This window comes from Pyrus communis, chromosome 3, assembly GCF_963583255.1.
Source record: "Pyrus communis chromosome 3, drPyrComm1.1, whole genome shotgun sequence".
NCBI lineage: Eukaryota > Viridiplantae > Streptophyta > Magnoliopsida > Rosales > Rosaceae > Pyrus > Pyrus communis.
The window spans coordinates 29,907,720-29,933,085 of NC_084805.1; the positions used below are offsets into that span (position 1 = coordinate 29,907,720).

Genomic DNA, 25,366 nt, shown 5'->3' on the forward strand with positions numbered 1-25,366 from the left:
GGAGATTGCCAAGGCGAGGGAGGCGTCGTGGTTAAAAGCAAAGAAGCAGCGGGTTGGGCCGGAGCGCGAGTTGCCTAAGTTTCGTTTGAAGATTGCAAGCGACTTGAACAAGATAAGTCATCCTTCATGTCTTACGACCAGGCCGAGTGCTTTTGCATTGGTTCAGTCAGTGACTTGGGGGATCAAATTTTGTAGATGAAATTTACTATTTTAGTCATTACATTGGTTATATGCTAACTTGTCTGCTAAAATTTGGGGCGCATATAAAATTATCATGGATATATAGCCTTTTATATGCCCATAAATAAGCATATCTATGAAATTAATCAACTACGAGTCTGCGCTTCTCTGTGCTGGAGTCGGAATTTTGGGGTGTTTGCTGTGCGGAACTGAGTAGACCCTTCTGTCGATTCCTAGCACTATCGATGTAATGATGCAGAGGTGGAAGATGGCCTTGTTCTCCATCTTTGGGTACTTGTCCTCGGATTATCTGTCAAAACCGTGAAGATGAGCTTGCCAAAACTACGGTAAGAGAGAGCGAGAGGGATACGAAGATGAAGATATTCTTTACCTTTGATGCCCACGACCGCTCAGCTTGTTGACAGACATCTCTAATATCCCTTCCAGACATTCTGAAAACAGAAGGACAAGAAAAAGCATGAACTGACATTACAATTTCAAAACTACAGCATTGTTAGATTGATAAGCCAAGGAACGATATAATTGTACTCTGTAGCATATAAACATAAAATTAAAGTTCATTGACCCATAAAAACTCATAATGGTGTCGAGAATAACTCGTTCCCACGAAGTAAAAATCAGGAGTCGGAATGGCATTGCCATGCACATGGTGATTAAATTGGGGAAATGAGGTAAAAGATTTTTGTTCGTCAGAACCTAAACTTACCCTTCGGTTGCTGATGCTAATTCTTCTAATTCAGCTTCGTTCAGGTGCTTTGCATACTGAGCGGCTATTTCCTTACGATTTTGCTGATCAGGTAGGTCAAACATGATAATTGAATCAAACCGACTGCACATTGTTGATTAAAAGTGAGCAAACAATTATGGAAACTTAGGGTTCTATCATCCTTCAAATAAGAAAACATACCTAATCAAGGCCGGATCAAGATCTTGCTTTCTATTTGTTGCAGCAATTACAACCACTTTCTTATCTTGTTCAAATCCATCAATCTGTGCGGAAAGAGTAATACTTAATAAGGGCGTCAACTTAGCTTCTTAATCATCTAAGTTTCCGACCCAAATTACTCAAATAAAAGTTTCATTTTCAGCATTATTGTGAAGTAATGAGTATTAAATTTCACCTGTCGCAATAAAACTGATAAGACTCTCCGTGTGGCTTCATGCATTTCGCTATCACGCGAAATAGCAAAAGAATCAATCTGAGTAGAGTCAAAATAACAGAAAGCAATGTTATCACAACACTGTACAACCTCCAACTACATGATTTCAAATAGGATACAAAATACGACTACAGTCCTACAAGGGCATCATGTTACTAGTCTCACAGAAATATCATAAAACTTGGGAGTTGGGATGAATGTCTCTAAGGTGGCTAGGGATTTATTGCTTCAATTACCTCATCCAGAAAAATGATAGCACCATCTGGAAGCTGATTTGCAAGTGAAAAGACTTTTCCTAATAATCGTTCACTCTCACCATAGTACTTGGACAGGATAACCTCAAGGGGTACGTATAACAATGGGATGCCCTGCGAAACAGTCACTGAACATGAGAATAGATTAACAAAAGATTAACAGACCAAAAATGGTAGTGCCTAGCAGCTCACCGCTTGATTAGCAATGACACGAGCAGAAGATGTCTTCCCCGTACCTAAAATTGGATACACATTATATCAACACTAATGCATTTGCATAATTCTCGTAAGTTGCAAAAAGCAGGCACAAAAGAAGTGGACTATGCTCACACATTCAATATTTAGCAAAACCCCTAAGACTATTTCTGTCGTTAAAACTATTGGTAACCAAAATCTCCCCAACTCATTCTCTCGACAAGCAAGAATAAAAGATATGAGAATAATTCAGTAGGTCAGTTGAAGAAAATGTATCTTGACAAATATAGAAAGTTATACAAGGTTGATCAGTGCACCTGGTGGCCCTTCAAAGAGTACAGCTCGAGGTCTATTTGACTCAAATTTACAACGAGTCCCACGGGCAATATCATCATATGTTTCAGGACTAAGCAGAGCCAACAGAATAGTGTCTTCTATATCTCTACACAATGAGCAAGAGTAGCTGGTAAGAAACATAGGGTTTATTAATTTCATATATTAAGGAAGAAAAAAAAAAGTTATCTACCCACCGTTTTTGCTGATCATATCCAGCAATATTGTCCCATGAAATCTCTTTTCTTGTGGAACTAACATTGGGTTCATTAATTCCATAAATTCTCACTCCCATGGACTCAAGACTAGCTATTAGTTTATCTGCAGATGGCATTTGTGTCGTGGTATCTTCCCTCGGTTTTCTTTCCATGGTACTATTTTGCCATAACTTTGTCCCTGCTAATAGCAAAGCAGACACCAGAGCATCCAGCTCTTTGGGACTCAAGGTCCCATCCTTCATAAATTCAATTTCCTGCAATAATTTATGCTGACCGATATGAAAATCTTAAATTCCACCAGTTATTTACCTTTGGAGTTTGGTAATTGAAGCCGCACAAAGTAAAGGAGACAAATTGCAATAATATTCATAAACTGCATAAAACAGACTTACAGCTCTATCTGAGGAGGTAATTACTGAGTGGAACAAGAGAACTTGCAAATCTCCTTCATGCTTACTCACATCTTTTAATTCCCCTCCATCACCTCCAGCTTCCTTCTTTTTTTCTGGGCGAGTTAGCATGAGTTGCCAAGCAGCTCCACTGACATATTTCGAAAGAAACAGATAGCACTACTTAGCATATTTGGGTTCACAAAAATGCAATTAATGATGAAGGGCTCGAACATAATGTTTAAGCAACTGTTAAAGTTAGAGCTGAGGAAACACTGAAAGGACCAAAAGCAATGCTCTAACAATACCTGTCCCAAGCACGTAGTGACATATCTAAACCACCACCACGTTCTTCTACCTTTACTCCAAGATGAGAAGCAATATTTGCTATCAGCTGTGAAGCTTCACACGCCGGAGGAATTTGGAACTTGATGGAAACCTATACCCATTGTAAGATCGTATTAACGCTGTTCGAAAGAGTACAATACATGGATTCTTTTATGAGAACAAAGCACACAAAACAATTCAGTTAACTGCAATAACCTTTTGTCCCTTAACAGCAACGGTAAAGGGGGGATAAAAACCGCGTCCAATTCCTTTACTTCTGAGGAGGTCTAGAATTTGCTGTCGTTGTTTCTTGGTAATTTCTTCCAGGTCTACATGACTTCCACTAGCAGGAGGGTCAGCAGGCAAAGCGGGCTTGGAAATATCCTGCAGAATTAAAAAATTCACATTAAAACTAGTTCAAGAATGCAGCTTTAACTCGGTACGTATTGAAATCGACATAATCCTCCAGAAAAATCGATGCACAGGTACCTCCTCTGCATCTGCATAAGCCACCTCTATGCCTCCAAGTCCGATCAAACCAGCCAACACAGTTGGAAACACGAGAGATTGGTGCTCAAAAGACCCTGCATTTGGCAATCATAAGCATAAATTTTGAACTTATCCAATTCCAACTAATTATAATTAATATATTGACGAACAAAAACATTCTTGAGCATAAAAACAAATAATTCAAACCATTTAGCACCAAAAATGTCTTGAAATTCAGAAAAGTTAAATCAAATTTACAAGTTTAGAGGGGGTTACTTACGGTGGCAGAGAAGGCGAGGAATAGCGAGGTCAGGTGAAAGAGCACGCGGAGGATTAGGGTTTGGGGTTCTGCGGACGGGGACGGATCGCCATGTCCGAGCAGCTGTCAGCACTCGTCGGAAAATTGTCATAGCTTCTTTACTGAGGAGCTCAAGTGAAAATTTTGACCGCTATGTTTGATTGTATGCGTAATTGTGGCGCGGAATGCCGCACCCACTAAAAAACCTTATATATAGAGCGAGCAAGCAAGCAACCACCCAAAAGGCACCGCCGGTGGTTGCTGGTGTCGCCGCTGCGTCACGAAAACTGCGTTTTTAACGGGTGGGGTTGTTTGTAAATTTATCAGACAAAGCCCATCTCTAATTTTGGGCCCAATTTACAACGAAGTGTTAGTTTCGGGTCAACCTGTCAAGATCCGTTTATTAAATGATGGATCTTGGGTCAGCGTGTCAAACTCTTGTTTAATATACGGATTGAGTTTTGAGTTTAGCTTCAACGTCTAATAAATGAGTTGAGTTTCTATTAAAAATAATGTTTAAGAGATCAAATCTTGTAAATCAAATGATGTGGTGGTTGATGATTGGATAATTATTCAAGTTTTGATTAATATACTTGTTTCTTATTGGTAACATATTATTTGATTTGCAAATTTGGTTGTTTTCTATAAGTGACAAGTCATTTGGTTTATATAACACCGTTGACATATTTTGAAAGAAACAGAGAGCAAAGCTAAAGCATATTTTGGTTCACAAACCCAGGATCAATGATAAAGGGCTTAAAAAAATAAAAAAAACTAATGAAAAGAGTTTGAAAAATTTAAGTTTTAACGATGAGGACAAAATAAAGGATAAAGGGAATATTATGAGGTTTAACTTTTTAGTGTAAAAATGTAGTTTTTCGTTAAAATAAATAGTAACGTGAACTTTTCATTAAAACATCCCAAAAATACGCAGCACAAAGTACAACCCAAAAGTGATAGAACTGAGGAAACACACCAAAATCATTTTTCTAACAATACCTGCGCTAAGGTTCAAAATAAAATAAGCGCGCGTGTACACCACCACCCCTTTCTATTAGTCCACGCATACATCTTCTTCCTAATAAACATTAGAATTAAATTGGCCTAATCACTGATCGATTCAATGTTTGCCGATATAGAGAATAAACATAAGATACGAGCTGGTGTGTGCATATTGCTTGATCGAATTGAGATATCATCACAGTAATATTGCAATTATAAGTAAGTGCTCAAAACGTTATTATTATCTAGGAAACCGAAAGTCACAAAGCCATATATAGTAGATAAGTAGGGTCTGGTTGGGACCTGGCACCCTCACAGGGTTCTGAATCCTTGATGATCATCATTCATCACTCACTGTGTCGTCCTTTGATGCTTACGACTAGGCAATTTAAGTTCCTATAACTTGTATTCTTTCCAATTGCTTTTTGTTGGACCATCCGAATTTAGTTTGTCAACATGCATGCTTCTTTCTTGGAGATCCTTTTTTTGGGTTTTTATTTTTTATTATTATAATTTTTTTAATTTTTGATTTTGGATGGCCAATGCGTTTTGGGGTTTCCTAGTATCTCTATTACAAAAATAAATAAATAAATAAGAAACAAATCCGTTAATAGATAATAAAAATAAATATGTCTCGTTCAAAACAACAAGCATCAGAAATAAACTTCACAAAACGACAAACACCAAAGAGTTAAATCATCTTGTCTCTCCCCTCATCTCTAGTCTGCTGATGCTGCAAATTCATTCATCTGGCGCCCCGCGGGCTCGATCTGCACAACGTTATGAAGTATGATTACTTATTTTGTACAAATATATTAGTTATAGCATAATTTGATAAAGAGAGTAGGATGAATACCAAAAATCACTCTACGTTTAAGCTAAAAAAAAGTTTTTGAACGCAAAGAACCCTTAACTTTGTTGGTAAGGTTTATAAGAAATCACATACCAAAAGTTCTAATTGAAGAAAAAAGGAGAACGGGCAATACAAGTCCACAACAGAACAAAAACAAAAGAGTTCGAATATAGAAAAAATACATACAATCGAACATTAAAACTCTCGTTCATAAATATTTAACACTTTCTTATAAGTAGTCGTACGTACCTTCCCACCAGCTAATTGTGAAGTAAAAGTAGACACCAAAGCGTCCACCTCCTTGAGACTCCAGATCCCCTCCTTCACAAATTCAATTTCCTGCAATAATTAATGTTGATTGATATAAAAATCTCAAAAGCCAACACTTCTTTATCTTTGGTATGCTGAAGAAGCAGCACAAAGTAAAACAAGAACAAATGCAGTGCAATATATTCATAAAAAACATAAAATGTAGACTTACAAATCTATCTGAAAAAGGAATTACTGAGCGGAATACTTGAATTCGCAGATCCCGTCCTTCACCTCCAGTTTCCTTCATTTTGTATGGGCGAGCTAGCATTATTTGCCAAAAAACTCGACTGACAAAGTTCACAAGGAAATATAGCACTACTAAGCATATTTTGGTTCACAAAACCACAATCAATGATAAAGGGCTAAAACAAACAGCTTAAAAATAACCCAAATGTGATGGTTCGAACCGAGGAAACACTAATAGAATAAAAAATAATTTCTCTAACAATACCAGCGAGAAGGAAAAAAAACGTTGCAGTGCGCCTGTAAACCACCACCACTTTGTATTATTAATCCAAGATCAGAAGCAATATTTGCAATCAGTTGTGCAACGTCATGAGTCGCAGGAATTTGGAACTTGATTGAAACCTATAACGTTGTAAACTCGGGTCAATTTGGCCGAAAGAGTGCTATATACATGGTTTATTTTATGAGAAGAAACAAACCGCACATGGTAAATCAATTAAGTGCAATAACCTTTTGTCCCTCAACAGCACCAGGAATGAAGCGCAAAGCGGGTTTAGAAACATCAATATCCAGCAGAATTAAAGAAGAATAAAACCAGTTCAAGAAGTATGCGTTGCTAATTGACATAATAATCTCACACAAATTTGATGCACAAGTTGGCTACTTTACTGTCCAGGCAGGAGTCATGTAGTGCATGGGCTAACATTCTGTGAGTTGCTTGTAGTCTCGACTCTCTTCTCTTTACGCTCCCTACAAACGCATAAAAGTAAGCCGAGTCTGCAAACATAGCCCCAAGTGCGGTCAAAGCAGCTGCCAAACCAACCAACACAGCTGGAAACACGAGAGATTGCCTCGAACCATTCGGGTTCGGCATGCATTTTTTGGGCCCAATTTACAATTATGTGTCAATTTCGGGTCAACCTGTCATGATCCATTTATTAGATGATGGATCATGGGTCAATATGTCAAACTCTCGTTCAATATATGGACTGAGTTTGAGTTTAGCTCTCGACACGTCTAATAAATGAGTTAAGAGTTTTCTACATGCTGAGCTTCGGCCTTCGTTTTATGGGTTGAAGGTAGCAAAAGTTAGAAAGTTATTGTAGAGGTTGATTGTGTTTTGATGATCTTTCTCATTCATGATTGACTTAGCTTTATAAATCATTTTCTTTATGGTTTTATCTCGAAGTGCAAAAGTTTGATCATAGAGCATTGGAGTTGTAATGTGCAACATGTTCATAAAGAGCATAATTTTGCAGCTGATGTGTTAGCTAAATTGAGTTTAAATAGCGAGATAGAGTTTCAAAAGATTATGGAGCCTTCTCCTTGTTTAGTTCAAACTCTTTCAGATGACTGCTCTAGTTGCTACAGCTAGATTGGTTGTTTCTTAGTGTTTTCTTTTTCTTTTTCCATGTTACTGGAAAAAAATGAGTTGAGTTGAGATTAATTAACTATTTCAATTAAATTGAAACTAATGCTCGTTTGGATCGATTCAATGGTTGTCAAGATAGAAATAAACTTAAACGGATATCTGTTTAGTTCCTAGATATATGACAAATCTCTTAAAATGAAACTGGTGTGTTGCACACAATTGAAGCCAACCAATGGCTCTCATATCTAAATCAGGAAGCGAAGGCCCTGATATCCTACTGTAAAGAGCGAAACAAGCTATTAATAATTGTGATCACAGTGAGAGCAATTATCTCCACTAATAATATATAACAATAAATAAATAAAGGAACACATCCATTAATAGATACTAGAAATAAACATACGTCTCTTTCAAACCAACGATAAGTATCAATTGTAGCAAAGAAATTAACTTCATAAAAATCGAAATACGAAGAACTAGGTATATCCTAAATACTTTAGTCTATTAATAATGGATCTAATTGATAGAAGAAGCACCAAGGAGTTAATCTCATCTCTTGACCAAAAAAAAGAAGAGTTAATCTCATCTCTAGCCTACAAATGCTGCAAATTCGTTCTTCTGGCGCTCGCCGTGCTCGACCTCCACAAGGTTATGAATTCTAATTACTCATTTTGCACGAACAGTATTAGTTATAGCATAATTTGATATCGAGAGCAGGCTGCAGGATGAATACCAAAAACCACTCAACATTTAAGCTAAAAAAGTTTTTGAACGCAAAAAACCCCTTTGCATTGCTGCTAAAGATTACAAGAAATCTCAAATCCCTAAACAGATCACTGAATAAAAAGGGAGAATGGGGAATATATGTCAATGGTAGAACAAAAACAAAACAGTTTTGAATATAAAAAGATATACATACATTCGAATATGTAAAGCTCTTATCTATAAATATTTAACCCTCTGTTATAAGTAATCGTAAATACCTTCACACCAGTAAATTGTAAAGTAAAGGTAGACACCAGAGTATCCACCACTTCAGGACTCCAGCTCCCATCCTTCACAATTTCAATTTCCTGCAACAATTGATGCCGACTGATATGAGAATCTCAAGACCAACCGCAGTGAAATATATCCATAAACAGCATAAAATGGTTACTTACAAATCTATCTGAAAAAGGAATTATTGAGCGGGATACGTGAACTCGCAAATCCCCTCCTTCACCACCGATGTCCTTCTTTTTCCCTAGGCGACCTAGTATTACTTGCCAATAAACTCGACTGACATAGTTCACAAGGACAGACAGCACTACTAAGCAGATTTTGGTTCACAAACCCAAGATCAATGATAAAGGGCTAAAAAAGACGCAGCATAAAGTATAACCCGAAAGTGATAGAACCGAGGAAACACAGATAGAACCAAAATCATTTTTCTAACAGTACCTGCGCCAAAGGATCAAAATAAAATAAGCGCGCATGCACACCACCACCACTTTCTATTATTAGTCCACGACCACAAGCTCTATTATTAGTCCACGACCAGAAGCAATATTCGCAATCAGCCGTGCAGCGTCACGTGTCGCAGGAATTTGGAACTTGATTGAAGCCTATAGCCATTGCAAACTCGTGTAAATTTTGTTCGAAATAGTGCCAAAATATGGATAGTTTATGAGAACAGAAAACCAACGTAATAATTCATTTAAGTGCATTTACCTGTTGTTCTTCAACAGCGCCAGGAATAAAGCGCAATGCGGGTTTAGAAATATCAATATACTGCTGAACTAAGGAGGATTAGGGTTTAGGGTTTGACGGACGGGGACGGATTGCCATGTTCGACCAGCTGTCAGTGCTCGCCTCAAAATTGCCATAGCTTCTCTCTCAAGAGTCAACTGAAAATATCGATTGATCGCTGTGTTTGTTGTGTCATGGAAACTGCGTGTTTATCTTATCAGGGCGTGTTTGCAAATTAATCAGATAATTTCCAAGTATCACATTTCTTTTACAGATTGAGTCTCCAAGTTTCTCTAACTGGCATCCCGAACGAGTGCACATTTACAATAGTAAAACATGTGAATTTTTTCTAGTCCACGTCAAACTGTGTTTAAATTACACATATGTGGAAGAGTTGTTAGATCTCATTAAGTTAAAAGATCTAACACCTCTTATTTCTATGCATAACTTAAATATGCATTTTATGTTAAAAAATGCATCGTATTTCACATGTCATGAAATAAATGGGGGACCAAAAAAAAAAAAAAAAAAAAAAAAAGCATTTCCTCTACTTGTAGTATGATATGTAGAGTATTGCTTGATATCCAACGCTCGGAAAAATCTCTCAGAAAACATGTACTATAGCTGTAAAAGGACCAAGCTTCGGTAACTTGTGACTAAGAAGACTAGTAATAATTAAGAGAAACATATAAATAAATATTTGTCGTCCATCCTTCATTTGAAACTCTAGTGAATGAGATAAGAGAGGACTTTTTAGTTAAATAATTACCACCGACGCAATTCAAACCTTCAAATCTAGCCGCGATGGCCAACTTAGTATAAGTTGTTGGACGCATACATCTTCTTCCTAATAAACATTATAATTTAATTGGCATAATCACTGATCGATTCGGCGTTTGCAGATATAAAAAATAACCATAAGATACAGTGGAGCTGGTATGTGCATACTGCTTGATCGAACTGAGATACAGTGGAGCTCTCGGCTACCTAATCATTGTCAAGGTTAATTGAAAGGACACGTGACAAATGATTAGGTGTATGATGAACATACACCATAATTTATGTGGTGAGGAAAAATGCTTCCTAATCTCTAACATTCTTGAACAAGCATAAAAATAAATAATTCAAACCATTTATCAAGAAAAAAAAACCTTGACATTCAGAAAAATTAAATTTACATGTTTAGAGAGAGTTACTTAGGTGGTGACCATCACCATCACTTAAGGGTAATAAGCAAAAAAATTTCATGAACAAATGTGTACAATCTACCCTGTCATTTTGTGTCTATCTAGCAAAAGCCACAAAATTCAACCAGCTGTCCTCCCAGCAACTTTGAATGAATATGTTTTCATAGAAGGGAAAGTTACTTTTTCTGTAAAATATTTACCTACCAAGTACCAACTCATCTTTTGAAGAAACCTTCTGGTGATGACTGATAAGCAAGTAAAATGTCGTTAGACTCGCCCAAATGGATGTTTGGTTAGTTGGCAATGTTTAGGTTATCGAATCTTTTACGGTGAAAATTAAATTCATCTTCTTCTAGTGGCTCGCTCTAAGTTGGACGAAATTATATTTATATTTGTTAAATTAATTTAATATTTGCAGTGACGGGGTTAGGATTTTCAAGTAATAGGATCATAATTGACAAGAAAACTTCATTGAACCATTTCATCTAGCACTTTGTGGACACTTGTACATTCTTGTCGACATTTACCAAAATCTTACGCTAACGTATGTCGCGACAACTACTATGATTAGTAGAGACTTTTTGAAGGCAGCTTATAGGAAATTGTGAAGTAATGTAAGGCTGCCAAGACTTGTCAACTGAGACATTTAATGGAGCACTTGATTCGCACAATAGAGTCGTATACAATAAAAAGAAAAGAAAAAAAAGAGACGCATGTTTGATAAAAGAAAACAAAATTAGAAGAAGGAGGAAGTTAAGATTTTAGTTTGTCAAAATTAGAAGCAGTGAAATATACAAAAGGATTTTGAAGCTGTTGGGGTAATTGACAACCAATGAACCCATATAGGCTCCATCACTGACTATCTTGATCGTTGTTTGATCACCCTACGTGTACTAGGACTTAACTGATAATTAGACTCGGACTCCGAATGTTTTCCTGTCCTAGGCACCAAACGGCTACTAGACTTGGCAATTTATATAGGCAGTGAAAGATAGCAACCAACGTCTTTTGAGTTACAGGACCACAGGAACCCATCCACTCGGATTGTAACTTGTAAGGCCATGAACAATTTATTCATGGAGAATTATCACCATCCTAAAATCCGTATACTAGGATGAGGAGTAGTAGTAGTAGCTGGTACCAAGGAACCAATTTTGTGAAACCTTAAAAACCCACACCACTTTCTTTTTGTGATAAAGGCATATTCCTATCCCATCCCTCACTTTCTTGATTGCTTTGCCATGCTTTCCATTTGCATTTGCAAATATATGGAGTCAAGATATTGGCATATTTAGGTTATGTCACGAATGCAAATTCAAATATGTAGTCGGTTAAAAATAGCATAAGCTAGTTGGTCAGAATAACCTTTTGGGTATATTATCAATTTCCCCCCTGAACTTGTGACCATTGGCCAATTTCCCCCCTGAACTTTAATTTTGGCCAATTTCCCCCCTCAACTCTCATAATTAGTCAATTCCCCCCCTGAACTTTAATTTGGCCAATTTCCCCCATCAACTCTCAAAATTAGTCAATTTGCACCCTACTGTTAAATTTTTTTTTTTTTTTAATTTTCCATCTATTCTTTTCTTAATTTTCAATCTTTCTAATAGCTTCCAACAAAGTACTAAAATTAACATAAACTCACCTGCATAATATAGGGTAAAATGTACAAAAACATAATACAGTTAGTATGTGACATGAGTTGATTATAAGAAAAAGTTATGAATCGGGTTTAAAGCATGTAGAAGAAGAAATAATAACAAAAAGAAATAATAATCCTAAACTCATGGATCAAACCTATTTCAATAAAATGGGTTATTCTTAATAAGGAGTCGAAAATTATGAATAGACTAGCCGTTTTTTTACTAAAGCTCGATTCTCCGCAATTTACTTGAACTTAGCTTTCACTTTTATAAAGAAAATTGTATTCACATACAAAAATTTACACATCAATCCTTTTTGTTATCAATTTTGTATAGTAAAAAATCAAATAAAATTACTCCATGATAAATTGTAAAATTCTAAATTTTAATCTATTTGTAATAGGATAAAGATATAGGAACATGATTAACATACATCTTATTTAGTTTCTTACACACACTTGTTTAATTATGATCAAATTAAAAATTTAACAGTAGGGTGCAAATTGACTAATTATAAGAGTTGAGGGGGGAAATTGGCTAAATTAAAGTTGAGGGGGGAAATTGACTAATCATGAGAGTTCAGGGGGGAAATTGGCCAAAATTAAAGTTGAGGGGGGAAATTGGCTAATGGTCACAAGTTCAGGGGGGAAATTGATAATATACCCTAATGTTTTAGTCAATTCTTATGTTCTAAGAGTAACTACAGTCTCATCCATTTACATTTTCGAGATATATAAATGTGTTTTTTTTTTTTTTTTTGCTATAACAAGGGCGATATAAATTTAAATTTGATTCCACCCCTTCTTCAATTGACTAGACAATTGCTCTTTTTTTTTTTCTTTTGGAACAATTTTTTCTTCAATATTGAAAATTGTCTCTAAGATATCGAACGGTAGAAATTGTTTAAAAAGTCGGACTACTTGACAGATTAAACTACGACGACCAACACTTTGGGAGATGGAATAGAAAACGTAAGGTTATAAAAATACTTAATATATTATTTTTAGGTCTCAATTTTTCAGTCGAAGATTTTTAGTTTCTAATTTAATAAAGAGAAGATATTTGTTTAAAAATAAAATGAAGAGAAGATATGGATACAATTTATATAATTATCAAATCAAGTTTTGTTTAATAGAGAAAAAAGGAAAATTTATCAAATTAGAGCTCGAAGACTTTGATTCATTGTTGCTCATATAGGATTGTTGGAATTAAAGCTTGTTCTTGGTTAGATTGAGCTAGTAAATTTCTCGAACATTGATGAGAAACTTGTCGAAGACTATATAGCTTAACGGAGAAATCAATAGAAATTTTGATTTTGGACTTAAATTTTAACAAATTTTACCACAAGGATTTACAATCCAAATTTGTTTATCACAACAACTATCTTTTGCATACCCTAAATTAAATATAAATAGTATCTAACGAAAACTGATCACATAATATACGATATCACGATCACAAAATCTCTAGGAAAATGATTCAGCGAAGATTCTTTTCCAATAAAGTCAAGCTTCAGAAATCCATAAAAATAAGCATAGAAAGTGCCCAAAAGTCCAAACTAACCTCAATATTAAACCTGATTTAAATTAAGCAAAATATATACATTAAGCTTACTTTTCAATCTAATTACAGAAGAAAAGAAGAAACTTTTCCACTTAGTGAAGAAATAAAGAGAAGATTATACAAAATGGACCCAAATTCGCACAAAACTAAGTTACATGGTGAAAGATAGGATTAAGTGATGACTAATGAGATGATTAATTAAATACTTAATACACCTTCTTAGTGAAAAGGCTGCGCAGATTAAAAAGATTACCACCAGCCCCACCACTCCCACCGATGCCATTGCCACCTCCACCGTTAACGCCGCCGCTAACACCACCACGAAGGTTGATGGTGCTGCTGCCACCGCCGACCCCGACTCCTACAGCACTATTCTCACTTCTACAGCTCAAATGGCTTCTGTACCCAATACACATCGGAACATTCAAATTCAAGACTCTAGCTTTCGAGCCATTGCCGCCGGCGACAACTGATCCGGCAGTTTTTTTGCTCCGGCGAATCTCGGATACTTCTTGTTTTGTACCTTTTTCAGCATTTCGAGCTTGTGGTTCGGAGTTTCTCTTTGCAGCCGCGGAGGCTCCACGCCGGACCTGCCAAACAGGACTGCTCCGACCCAAATGGACTCCGGGCCGACCCGGACTCGCAGGCGGCCACTTTCTAGACTTCGAATCCCCCGTTGAGTTGCTCCTTGAACACGGCGCACTGTTCACCTTTCGGGTCCCCTGAGCTCCGAATGGTTTGGGTCGGGTATACGCGTTTCCGGCGGATCTACTGCGCGAAAATGGCCATATATTAATGTTCAGCTCGGCCGAGCTCGCTCCGCTCCTGCCGCCCTTCCGCTCTTTCTTCTTGTCTTTGTCTTTATCTATCTCGTCGCCTTTGACTGATTTCTTCTCCCCCTTCTTGAAAATGTCTCTCCAACGCTTAGATGCGGTTACCGGAGCAGCTGACAACTCGGGTCCTGGACCCGGTTCCGATTCCGGGTCCGGTTCCAATAAAGGTTCTGGGTCAGGCACAGGTGGTTGCGAGATGGGTAGTCTATTTGGGTCGGAAGATCTTGGATATGGGTCGGGTGGGTCGGAGTTGTTAGGGAGAGGCGGGGGCAGGAGGTGGAGAGGGAGGAGGACGCCATCGACGAACAGCTCGTCGGCGGAGAGGAGATTGGGCTGAGGGAAAGAGGGGTTTCTCCAGAACTCGAACTCGGGCGAGTTGGAATCGGTGCTGGTTCGCCTTCTTCGACTGCTGCTCTGTGAAAGCAGGGGTTTGAATTTGGGGCTGTGCTCCATTGAGACGGAGATTTTGGAGAGAGAGAGAGAGAGAGAGAGAGATGAGTGGAGTGGGAAGTTTGTTTTGTTTCCTGATGAGTCGGGAGTAAGCGATCTCAAGATATTCACGTTGTATTTTTTTTTTTATTCAAATTACAACACATGTATTTAGGTTTTTTACTTAATAGATACGCAGAATGATAAAATAATGTGACGCTATTCTTGTCGTACATAAATTTCTCGATAAATAGAGATGAGAAAGAAACTTACATGATAAAACAGTAACGCTAAAATTGTGACATCTCAAACTTAAATTTAATAGCAGAAGAAGAAAAGTTGGATGATAACTATTTTATTTTATACAACGATATTTTACGTTAAGAGGCTATTCAATGTTGAGGTCTATTTCTCTACGTCGAAGTGGCAAGCTTCTAACTCTAAAGGAGAATAATGGTGATGTCCCTTTTAAAAGTTGGACAATGACTAATGCATTTGGTGAATTTAAAGTGTTTGGTATGACGGTTGAATCCGAAGGCATGCCACATTTATTATAGATTGTATGACTAAACGCATTATTTATACGGACACGCAAATGCGAATTCATTTTCGATTGACAGGTAAAATTTTCATTAACTAAAAATGACTATTAAGCATTCCTTACGCGTATAAGCAACTGATTGACTGATACGAACATTTCTTCCTCTTTGTTAGCGGTAATTCAGTAACCAACTATGGTTTTCGGATTATGATTGGAGACGTACCTTAATACATTATGGTACATCCTAATGTGAAATTTGGTAACCAACCATACCACTACATTTACATCTTTAATTTTAATCTTCTTTTTATAGAATTTTTTATGTAAACCTAATTAATCGTTCATCTACATCTTTTCATACGCATGCCTAATTTAGCTTTCTTCAAGTCCAATCCTTAATTATTCAACGACTTCAATATCTTTCTAATTGGATAGAAAAATGAAAGACAAGTTAGAATTCTCCATCAACAGTCATTAGTTTCCCAAACCATTTTTTAGTGAATGATGATAATGGATTAGGCCAGTCAAACTATACATAAGACTTGGTTGTCGGACTACAAAGTAGTTCTACGCTCTAAACCAGCACAAGGCGGTGAGAAAGAAGAAATAACCAAAACAATTGATACAATATCAAATTATATACTGAATGTATTTGATCAAAAATCTACAATGCACTAGAATATAATGTATTTGACGACTCAATTTGCATAACTGAATTTTGACAATCTCAATTTTGATGTTCAAATATCAGTATATCCCATATGTGTCATAAAAATCTCAATATATATATATATATATATATATATAATTTTGATGATGATAATCCAATTATTAGCAAGGTAGTGACAACATATATACAAACAAAAGTGGATTAAATAACAACATCACAAATAATGTGGACAATATTGTGAAATGAGGGCAGATGTGGGGTTTCAAAAAAACCAAGTTGCCTTACCCAAAATCATTTCAAAGCGTTGACATTTACCACCACTGTTATTTCTCCAAAATCATAAAAAACAATCATATCTCTCATAATACTAGATTAATAACATATGGTGTTTACTGCAGTGACATAAAGCAATGATACTTATGCACCATTGCAAATAGTTAGTATCGTTACAATCAAATAAAAAAGTGAGAGTGGCTTGTAAAGGGAGTTCACGATCACAAACATACATATTAGAAAGGAAAAGACCCAGACTAGTCACAACATCAACCACAAAGTTAGTCTATAAATAGACATGGCTCCATGTATGCACTAAAAAAAGAAGCCAACCGTTGAATATCCGCAACTGTGTCCCGAATTCTCCAAGGGTCTTACATAAATAACATGGATGATTGTACGTAGTATGTTTCTGTTTATTACGAACGAATGAAGAGTGCTTAGAACTAGTCCAAGGTTTTTGGGGTATCTGATTAGTTTTCTAGAAGAAGTTTTAGCATACAATTATACAAACATCCGCATTCGACAGCACTTTCCTGTGCCACAGTACTCACTCACGAATCCAGATGTTCGCATGCAAGATTTTCTCTATTCATGGTATAAAACTAAGTAGCTAATTAAGAAATATGTCTTTAATTAATTAGCTAGTTATCGTTTTATCAGCAGTTGACTTGCATTCTTCGGCATCTCAGCTGGCTCTGCGGACTGTAATAATCCACAAAACATGCTGAATATCCACCAACCATCAAACCAAACGAACACAAGTCCAAGACAAAAAACAAATGTGAAGTAGGAAATAAATGTAGAAAGTTATCAATTCAGTTTTTGGCATATCTAATCGAGAAGTTTTTTAGTGTTGCTGTCACAAATTTATGATTTAGGGTTGAGACTAAGCAATATATAACAAATTATATATAATTTTATGTTGTTTACTCATATTATAATATGTGAACTAGTAACACTACGTAAAAGCATTTATATATATCCTCCATGGAGTCGTGGCAGTATCGAAACACATGCAATAGCCATCCTCATCACACCACAACATGACAACAACATTTCGGGTGGACCTCATCACAAACAAGAAACCTTTGATGAGATGACGGCTAAGTTGTGTGACAGTAATGGTGGCGAACTCTGTGGGCCTGGAATCAAGCATATATAGCAATCGAGGATTTCCTTCTTTCGATCTCTTCCTCTGTTAATGGCGTTTGTTTGTAGGCAAAATGATGAGCCATGTGAACAACCTATTCCATCAATGCAACGGGTCCCCTCCAAACAAACCTTGATTATGGTTAGACGTCGCTCACATAGATCTGATTTGAGGCGGATTTATTAAAGAACCATGATGGTTTGAGACCCATTGATGGTTGGAAAAAACAAGAAGAAAAAATGCACGAGAAGATCTTCAAGGACTCAAAATATAGTACGGAATTTAGGAGTTCCTACTAAGTGTTTGATGTAGTTAACACACATTGACAATGTTTTGCAGGGATCTATAGGCATATGTCGACAAGCTCACTTGAAAGTTGTCATAACCTTTTGACAAGCTCACTCAGAAGTAGTCGACATATGTCAATAGATTCGCTCAACACCTGTCAGCATCTATTGATAAACTCGCTAGAAAATTGTCAGCATCTACAGATGAGCACACAATGTAATTTAGTAAATGACTACATGTTCATCCCGTGCACTAAGACTCTTTAAAATTAAGTTTCTAAATCTGCCACTGATTCAGATAATAGATACTCAAATTTGATTTGAGCAACGGTTAAAAAGCGCTTAGTGTGACTCACATCAAATACACTTACACTCTTTAAAGTTAGAATCCTAGTCCCTACCAAGTTTAAATCATTAAATAATTAGGCTTAGTACGTACTAATATCTTTGAGTTTCTAATGGATAGGGTAGGCTAGGTTATATTCTATTTAATTAAAAAAGCAAATGCAAGTTAGGATTCCTGAAAAACGAAGTCACAGCCTGTCATGAAGCGCAAAATGTCGAAGGCTAGGCCTCCAATATCTTTACAAGGACATGAACACATGCTATAGAATGTATGGTGACTATAAAGGGGTCAATATTGCTTAAATTCTAGCTTTTGATGGTTTTACAACTTTACAGTTTAGGTGAACTATTCTCCATAGTCCCCACAAATTTTACTATATTTGGGCTTTGACAACTAATACAAAACAAGTGCACAAGACACAATCTTCACATCTCTCTCTTTAATTTGTTTCCTTTTTATTTTTGGTGTTGGGGAAGAAAAAATATAGATAATTTCACATGATGTTGTCTTTCCTAATAGTGATGGAATTAACTTTCATTAGAAGGAAGATAGTGGTCCCCACTTCATCTCTAAACTCTCTTGTGACTAAAGACACTACGCGACTTGTATCTATTGGACATACAATACATTTTATGAAAACGGGTTAGAGTTAATATTCGGATCATACATTTATTCTTTACAGAAAACAAGTCCTATTACTAGCAAGAATATAGAGTTCTTAGTGAGTAGAAGATCTTCCTTTTTCTTTTTTTCATTTTTCTTTTCGAACAAAAGTAGAAGCTCTTCCTTGACCATTCATGGCTTATTCAGGTAGGTTTTCGATCATTATCTTTATCTTCTAATGCTTCTATCAGTTACAAAAAGCTTTATATAGAGGTGATGGTAGTTCACTAAATCTTCTACTTAGCCTAACAAACGTGATTAAGGATTAGCTAATGGAATAGGGTTTATTATACTTGTTACAAGTGTAGCAAGCTAACACTTTGCTGTGTGAGAAAAACCAACTCATAGTAGAGAGTGATCGCTCAGAGAGAAATTTACTTATAACGAAGATGGCACCACAAAGGTATTCCAAATTAACCGAACAATTGAAGGTGGAAATTTTAAATTGGATTGAGATAACTCCAAAGTAATGTTGCAGTTACAAGCTAATGCTCAAAAGTTCAAAACCGAGAGCCACAAAGCTTAGTAGAGTCTGGTTGGGGCCTGGCACCCTCAAAGAGCTTTGAATCCTCGATCATCACCATTCAACACTCACTGTCGTACGTCATTCGATGCTTACGACTTGTTATGATGGTTAACAACTATATTTCCGTTTTCGTGTAAAACTTTAAATCGTTACTCATTTGGCTTGAAGGTGAAACGATATTGTACTATGCCTGAATATCCAATCTTTAGGGTTTAGGATTGAAAGCGAAACGATATATACGAAAAAGAAAATACAATCATGCGTCGATCATAATGGGTAAAAAACAGAAGAAGAAGGGACACTGAGACTGTGCCACGTAATGTAGATGATGAAGTCAACGGTGGAAGACGACGATGAAGCTGATCTAAAGGACAAGATTGGACGAATACTTATTTGCTACGTTCCCAAGCAAAATGCTTGGGGACGTAGCCTAGCCCAATTTATGATCAACCTTGTCATCTTTTGCTCTTGCTTGATTTTGTTGGGTAAACAATGCTCATGTTTAATGTATCGTAACCCGATTTAGGGTTAACCTCGTTATGTTTTTTTGAGCTTTGCTTGATTTTAGTCTAGCAAACAATCCTCATTGGCCCGATATCCATTTTTGTTGGATCAAGAATAATGTTTGTTGGATCAAGAATAATGAAGGGAAGTACTTTCTTAGACCCCCTGTTTATTTCTAACCGTCAAATTGAGTAATTAAATCCAGCAAACACAACGAACAAAATTAAACAAGTGTGTACTTGTACTTCAACGACATATCCTTTGGCTACACTTCGGTGCAGAGAAATGTAGCAGCGGAATTTTCTTCAAGGCAAAAACATGGGGTGGATACCGTGGGTTGACAAATACCCAAATGTCTTGCACTTCGATGCAGAATTTTCTTCTACATTATCGTCCTTGTACAAAAAGTCACCATTCTACTCAAACGCAAGAGAAGACAAGGATGCTGAACGAAATCTTGAACTGTTTTCCCAACGTTATATGATATTTCACAAGCAAGGGGTAAATGAAACTCTATGCTTGAGCAGAAACTCCGAGTTCCAAGAGTAGCGTGTGGCTGAGAGCGTTGGATGCTTGGCCGTGAAATTGAATGGGACCTGCAACAGAAAATTTTCAGATGAGTTCCAGAGAAATGGAGCTGCGGTTAAAATGGAAATCACAATGTAGACTCATGGCTAAGAATAATCGCCGATAGTTTAGTTGGACTTAGATAACCCAGGCGAACCATTACAGGTGGAGAAAACCAAGACCGAGAAAAGGAAAAAACTCATGAAGTTCATAGAATAGTGGCATTCAAAACCCACCAGGACTGATGTAACGGTTGTTGATAGCCCAGTCGTTCCTCAGGGATGCAAATTTCTTGAATGGTGCACCTGAAAATTCAAAATAAATCAAGATTTGAGTGTGATCGTTATAACATAATACTTGAATCACACTATGCCTAAAAACAAAAACATAAATACTCTCGGAGGAATCTTTACCTTCAAGTTCCACCATTGCCTTCTTGATGACAGGCTTGAACTTGCCTGGAAAACAAATTCAACATTCAGAAAATCTCGAATAATTTAGAAGAAACCGGATCAACAAGATACATCCAATACATCATATAAAAGATCCTAACTACTCTTTCCAAAGGAAAACTTTTGAAAAACACAGAAGCCCATTTATATAGTTTAAAAGAAGACTGCCATTATTTTTGGAGAGACGATGATCCGATGGCATGCCTAGGACCCAGGAAAAGAACCTACAACTGCACAATAATGATAACGAAAGATTTACTATACCATGTCTCCTTTCCACGTCCATTAATGAAGTCAATGCCGTTCCACCAACTGTCCATTCTTCCACAGGAGCATCCAAATTCCCAACCTGGATCCACGTCATGAAAAATTACATGCATAAAAAGACTTAATAGTCAGAAATAATGCAACTATGAGTCTATGACAATGGAAAATGGAACCAACAGCAACTAATACAAGCCTAATTAAGAAAGAATATAGTTTGGCAGACTGAATAAGTGAGATATAGGATAGAGGTACAAACTGATGATATCAACCCAGTTTTTCCACCGTGAAGGAGAGCTCCAGCGGCATAACCCAATGCATAGCAGTAGGTAGAATCAAAGTTGGTTGGTAAACCACATCTTCCTTCATACCTACAAAAAAATATTGACAACAGGTGAACAAATTAGGGATGCAAACATTACGCAATATCTCCGATACACAACCACTAAACCTGTATCCAAAATAAAATGATCAATCCATGCAGCGAACAAATCAGTTACCCTCAAAACCCAAGTGCCCAACACATGGGATGCACTTGCATTTAATCATTGAAACCACATTTAGGATTATGTCATTAAGTTAAAAAGTACCCGAAAAAGTGAGACTGTCCTTGGAACTGGCCATTATATGAACCTTCTTGCCTCCTCTTCTCCAAGTCTGTCTCGACCATTTGAATAAGCATCTTCTCTGTTTCTATTTTGGCAACCTAGTGGTAAAAATAAAGATTAGCATGCATGATGTGGCCAGAAAATCACCGAACAGATTTAAGTCAAATTGGAAAATGAAAAATCTACCTGAACATTTCCATGAGGATCTCTTTCAAGCATCAACTGCTCTTGGATTGCTTCAGGTAGGAAATCAAAAAGCTCTAGAGACTGGCTTGTAAGTTTCTTTTTCCACAGCCCATCTTCATCTACAACCTCATGGGCCAGAATCTCATTCAATTCAGCAATAAGTTGCTGCACCTGCAAATGGCAAGGTTACAAACATTATATGTTAGTCAATGCAGTTATTTGAGTGTGCATCTATGTGTGAAACAGTAGCACACTTGCTTTCCAAGTAAACAAAGGACTACGAAGAAGGAAGGGTTTAAAGATATTATATTAAAGATCATGAATAATACCTCAGGAATGAAATCAATTAGACCTTCAGGGATAAGTATGACACCATAGTTATAACCAAGGTCAGCACGCTTCAAGATTACATTCACGATGTGGTCAGTGACATTTTTCAGTGTCAGCTTCTTTGCAGCAACCTGAAGAAAGATATAAGTCAGATGTCTTCGGCAATTGGATATCTTTTGGTTGCACCAATATATTACTTTGCACCATATAGTTAGAGGTCTTTACTTTCCACATGCATACATAACGGACATCAGAAAGTAAGGGCCAATCAAGTTGTGACAGAGACACCAACGCTTATTGTGTTAATGTTCCCACAACACCAATTTAATTAATAAAAAAACGATATAGGCAAATTGAATATGAAAAAAAAAAATTATAATAAAACTACCTCTTCTCCAATAATTGTAATGTTTGGATGAGTTTGCAAAGCACATTCTAATGTAATGTGTGAAGCTGCACGTCCCATAAGTCGTACAACTACAGACAGATACACATACACCCAATTATATTGTATACTGAAAACATAAGCTTGAAAAATTAAGTACGTAACTAGCAGAAATGTCATTTACATACAATGATAATATTTTCCGGTTGACCGGGCATCTGTCATGACATTGCCAATCATTTCTGCATATATCTGCATAAAGTTTTTAACAGCCTATTACAATTATGATGAAACAGTGAATTTTAGCTAAATGTATCAAATAAGGTGTCTAAATGCTCATTGAACTCCTGTGATTAGGAAGAATTTACATCTGATATTTTAGGTATAGGAATTAAGGGGGCTTTCATTTTTGTGATAGGAAAGATGAAAATATATAACAATACAACATGGAGGTGTACATTTTGAGTTATCAATTATTATTAATGGTGAAAAAAAAAAAGAAAAAAAGTTCAAAGTTATAGTCATCACCTTGCAAGCAGTGTCAAATCCAAAACTTATGGGGACCTCTTTGCATTTCAAATCACCGTCAATGGTTTTGGGGCAACCTATCACACGAGTTTTCAAGTTCTTCCCCCTAGTTTAACAGATAAAACAAAACAATTACAAAACCCGAATTGTTTGTCTGAAAAGACTAACGCTGTGCAAAAGAATATGTTTAACAAGAAGAAAAAGCACAGAGTGAGTGTAAAACAAAGGTAAACTATTCCTCTCACAATTAGATCAATGGGCTTCACTTTTCAAATGACAAGTAAAATAATTCCAAAGAACTTCGTCACAAGATACCTGAAGTTTTCAGCAAGGAGGCAGGCATTTGTGTTTGAGTCATCTCCACCGATAACAACAAGCCCATCCAAATCAAGCTTCACAGCTGTTTCTTGTGCTTGTTTAAACTACAATTCATATCCATTTTAAATGGTTAGACAAATATACTTTAACATGAATTTCCTCACAAACCAACCAAGAGTCACCTGTTCTGGAGTTTCAATCTTGTCCCTTCCACTGCGAATCATATCAAAACCACCCTGGAAAGACGAAAATATGAACGACACGCCAATTATCTTCTTGCCAAAATGCAACTACATATTATACAGCTGCGTATACGTAGCTAAGTACATGTGCTATGCACATTGCTCTCAAGAATTTAAACATAGACACGCACATATCCTCGTGCCAGATAATTGGTCCCAACAACAATTAACTTGAGGTAAAAGATTCACAGAAGGTAAAAATTCACACTCAAAACACTCACCTGATTTCTGTATGGATAAATATACTCCGGGGTAAGTTCGATGTATTTGTTTTTCATGATCCCAGCAGGCCCACCCCTAAAGCCATACATTGTGCTTCCTTTGGCGCGGTCTTGCAAGTAATCTAACACCAAAACTCCGATCGAATTCAACCAAAATTCAAAAAGCATATGAAGTTTAAGAAACATACAACAAATTGATAATTAAGACACTCACCGAAAATTCCGGAGATCACATTGTGCCCTCCGGGCGCTTGGCCTCCAGATAAAACGACACCAATCTTCAACTTCTGCTCCGGTAGACCCGAAACGGAATCACTTGGCGCCAACAGTGCAGATGGCTGACCGAAAACATTAGGAAACAACTTCGCGATCTCCTCTGAGAAACCGAAACGAGAGATGATAAAAAACGGAATAGAAAATCCAAAGAACGCATAGATTCTACAGTCTGTCTGATCGCTAATCTAATCAGCTAAAATTAAACTTCAAAATCTAATCTTTATTTCTCATGATTTTCGCGGCAACAAAAAGAAGTCGAATTTCTCCGAGATTAAACGCCACAAAAAACGCACGGATCCGAGCACAGAAGAAGAAGAAGAAGAAACTGACCTGGATTGCCGGCGGCAGAGCTGGCGGGACCTTCGACGACCTTGAAGGGCTTTTTGAGCACGGAAGGGAGAGGAAGCGCATGGTCGATACGACTGGCCTGGACCTCGCTGTAGACGGAGGCGAATCGGCCGGTGACTGGAGCAGGAACTGCCTCGACGGAGGCGGCGGCACCGCCGTTAGCAACCAGTGATGCTGGAGCCATGGCTAAAACACAGACAGTGTCTCCGAGATCTTCGAGTTTTTGGGTACGACTGCGAACGGAGCGTGAAATCTGTCGGATGGCGTTTGACTGCTGACAGTGAGAGCGTGGGTGTTTAAACGTGGGGTTGACAAGGGTACGAACGTCAGTTTACATCATTGGACTCTCCGCCTTGGAGCGGAATGTTAGGTGGCTCATTGGATGCGAGGGTGTTTGGGGAATTGGACGGACCAGATTCACGGATGTGGTGGCGTATGGTATGTTATGGTGGTCTAGACGATAGTGGGTGGCGGGTTCTACTTAGGTAGACACCTAACGATCCGGCGGTTGGTGGGCGCCAGACATCCAGACGTGCTTTGGCATATTCCGGATTCGCGGATCTCTCGTTTGATTGGCAATTGGGTATAAAACTATAAGGCCCAATTATTTGGGCCAGCATTTGGGTTACCAAATTATAGGCCTAATTCAAAACCCAAAATTTCTGGGTCAGAGTCATAATTTTATCTTCCGTGAGTACAAACGTGT

At 37.2% G+C, this 25,366-nt stretch overlaps 2 protein-coding genes across 3 annotated transcripts; both read right to left on the reverse strand.

Moving 5' to 3' along the window:
* Positions 1-170: 170 nt before the first annotated feature.
* Positions 171-4,168, reverse strand: LOC137728043 (uncharacterized). Of its 2 annotated transcripts, none has more exons than XM_068466921.1 (14): positions 3,847-4,166; positions 3,567-3,661; positions 3,294-3,461; positions 3,059-3,189; positions 2,754-2,901; positions 2,341-2,615; positions 2,128-2,252; positions 1,808-1,851; positions 1,598-1,729; positions 1,323-1,400; positions 1,109-1,191; positions 908-1,030; positions 572-632; positions 171-490 (listed from the first exon to the last, which is right to left on the reverse strand). In XM_068466921.1, exons 1-14 carry the CDS (start codon positions 3,974-3,976, stop codon positions 323-325), a joined length of 1,761 nt encoding a protein of 586 aa, XP_068323022.1. In that variant the 5' UTR covers positions 3,977-4,166; the 3' UTR covers positions 171-322. The 2 variants fall into 2 exon arrangements, 1 of the variants encoding a protein (XP_068323022.1); XR_011067921.1 differs by having other exon boundaries at positions 306-490; positions 908-990; positions 3,847-4,168.
* Positions 4,169-20,071: 15,903 nt separating this feature from the next.
* LOC137728765 (pyrophosphate--fructose 6-phosphate 1-phosphotransferase subunit beta-like) lies at positions 20,072-24,953 on the reverse strand. Its single transcript, XM_068467522.1, has 16 exons — positions 24,643-24,953; positions 24,251-24,412; positions 24,037-24,158; positions 23,756-23,809; positions 23,571-23,677; positions 23,256-23,361; positions 22,916-22,979; positions 22,731-22,819; positions 22,342-22,473; positions 22,013-22,183; positions 21,809-21,924; positions 21,478-21,589; positions 21,219-21,303; positions 20,916-20,960; positions 20,739-20,807; positions 20,072-20,531 (listed from the first exon to the last, which is right to left on the reverse strand). The coding sequence occupies exons 1-16, from the start codon at positions 24,842-24,844 to the stop codon at positions 20,449-20,451; spliced, it is 1,719 nt and encodes a 572-aa protein (XP_068323623.1). The 5' UTR covers positions 24,845-24,953; the 3' UTR covers positions 20,072-20,448.
* Between the last annotated feature and the right edge of the window lie 413 nt (positions 24,954-25,366).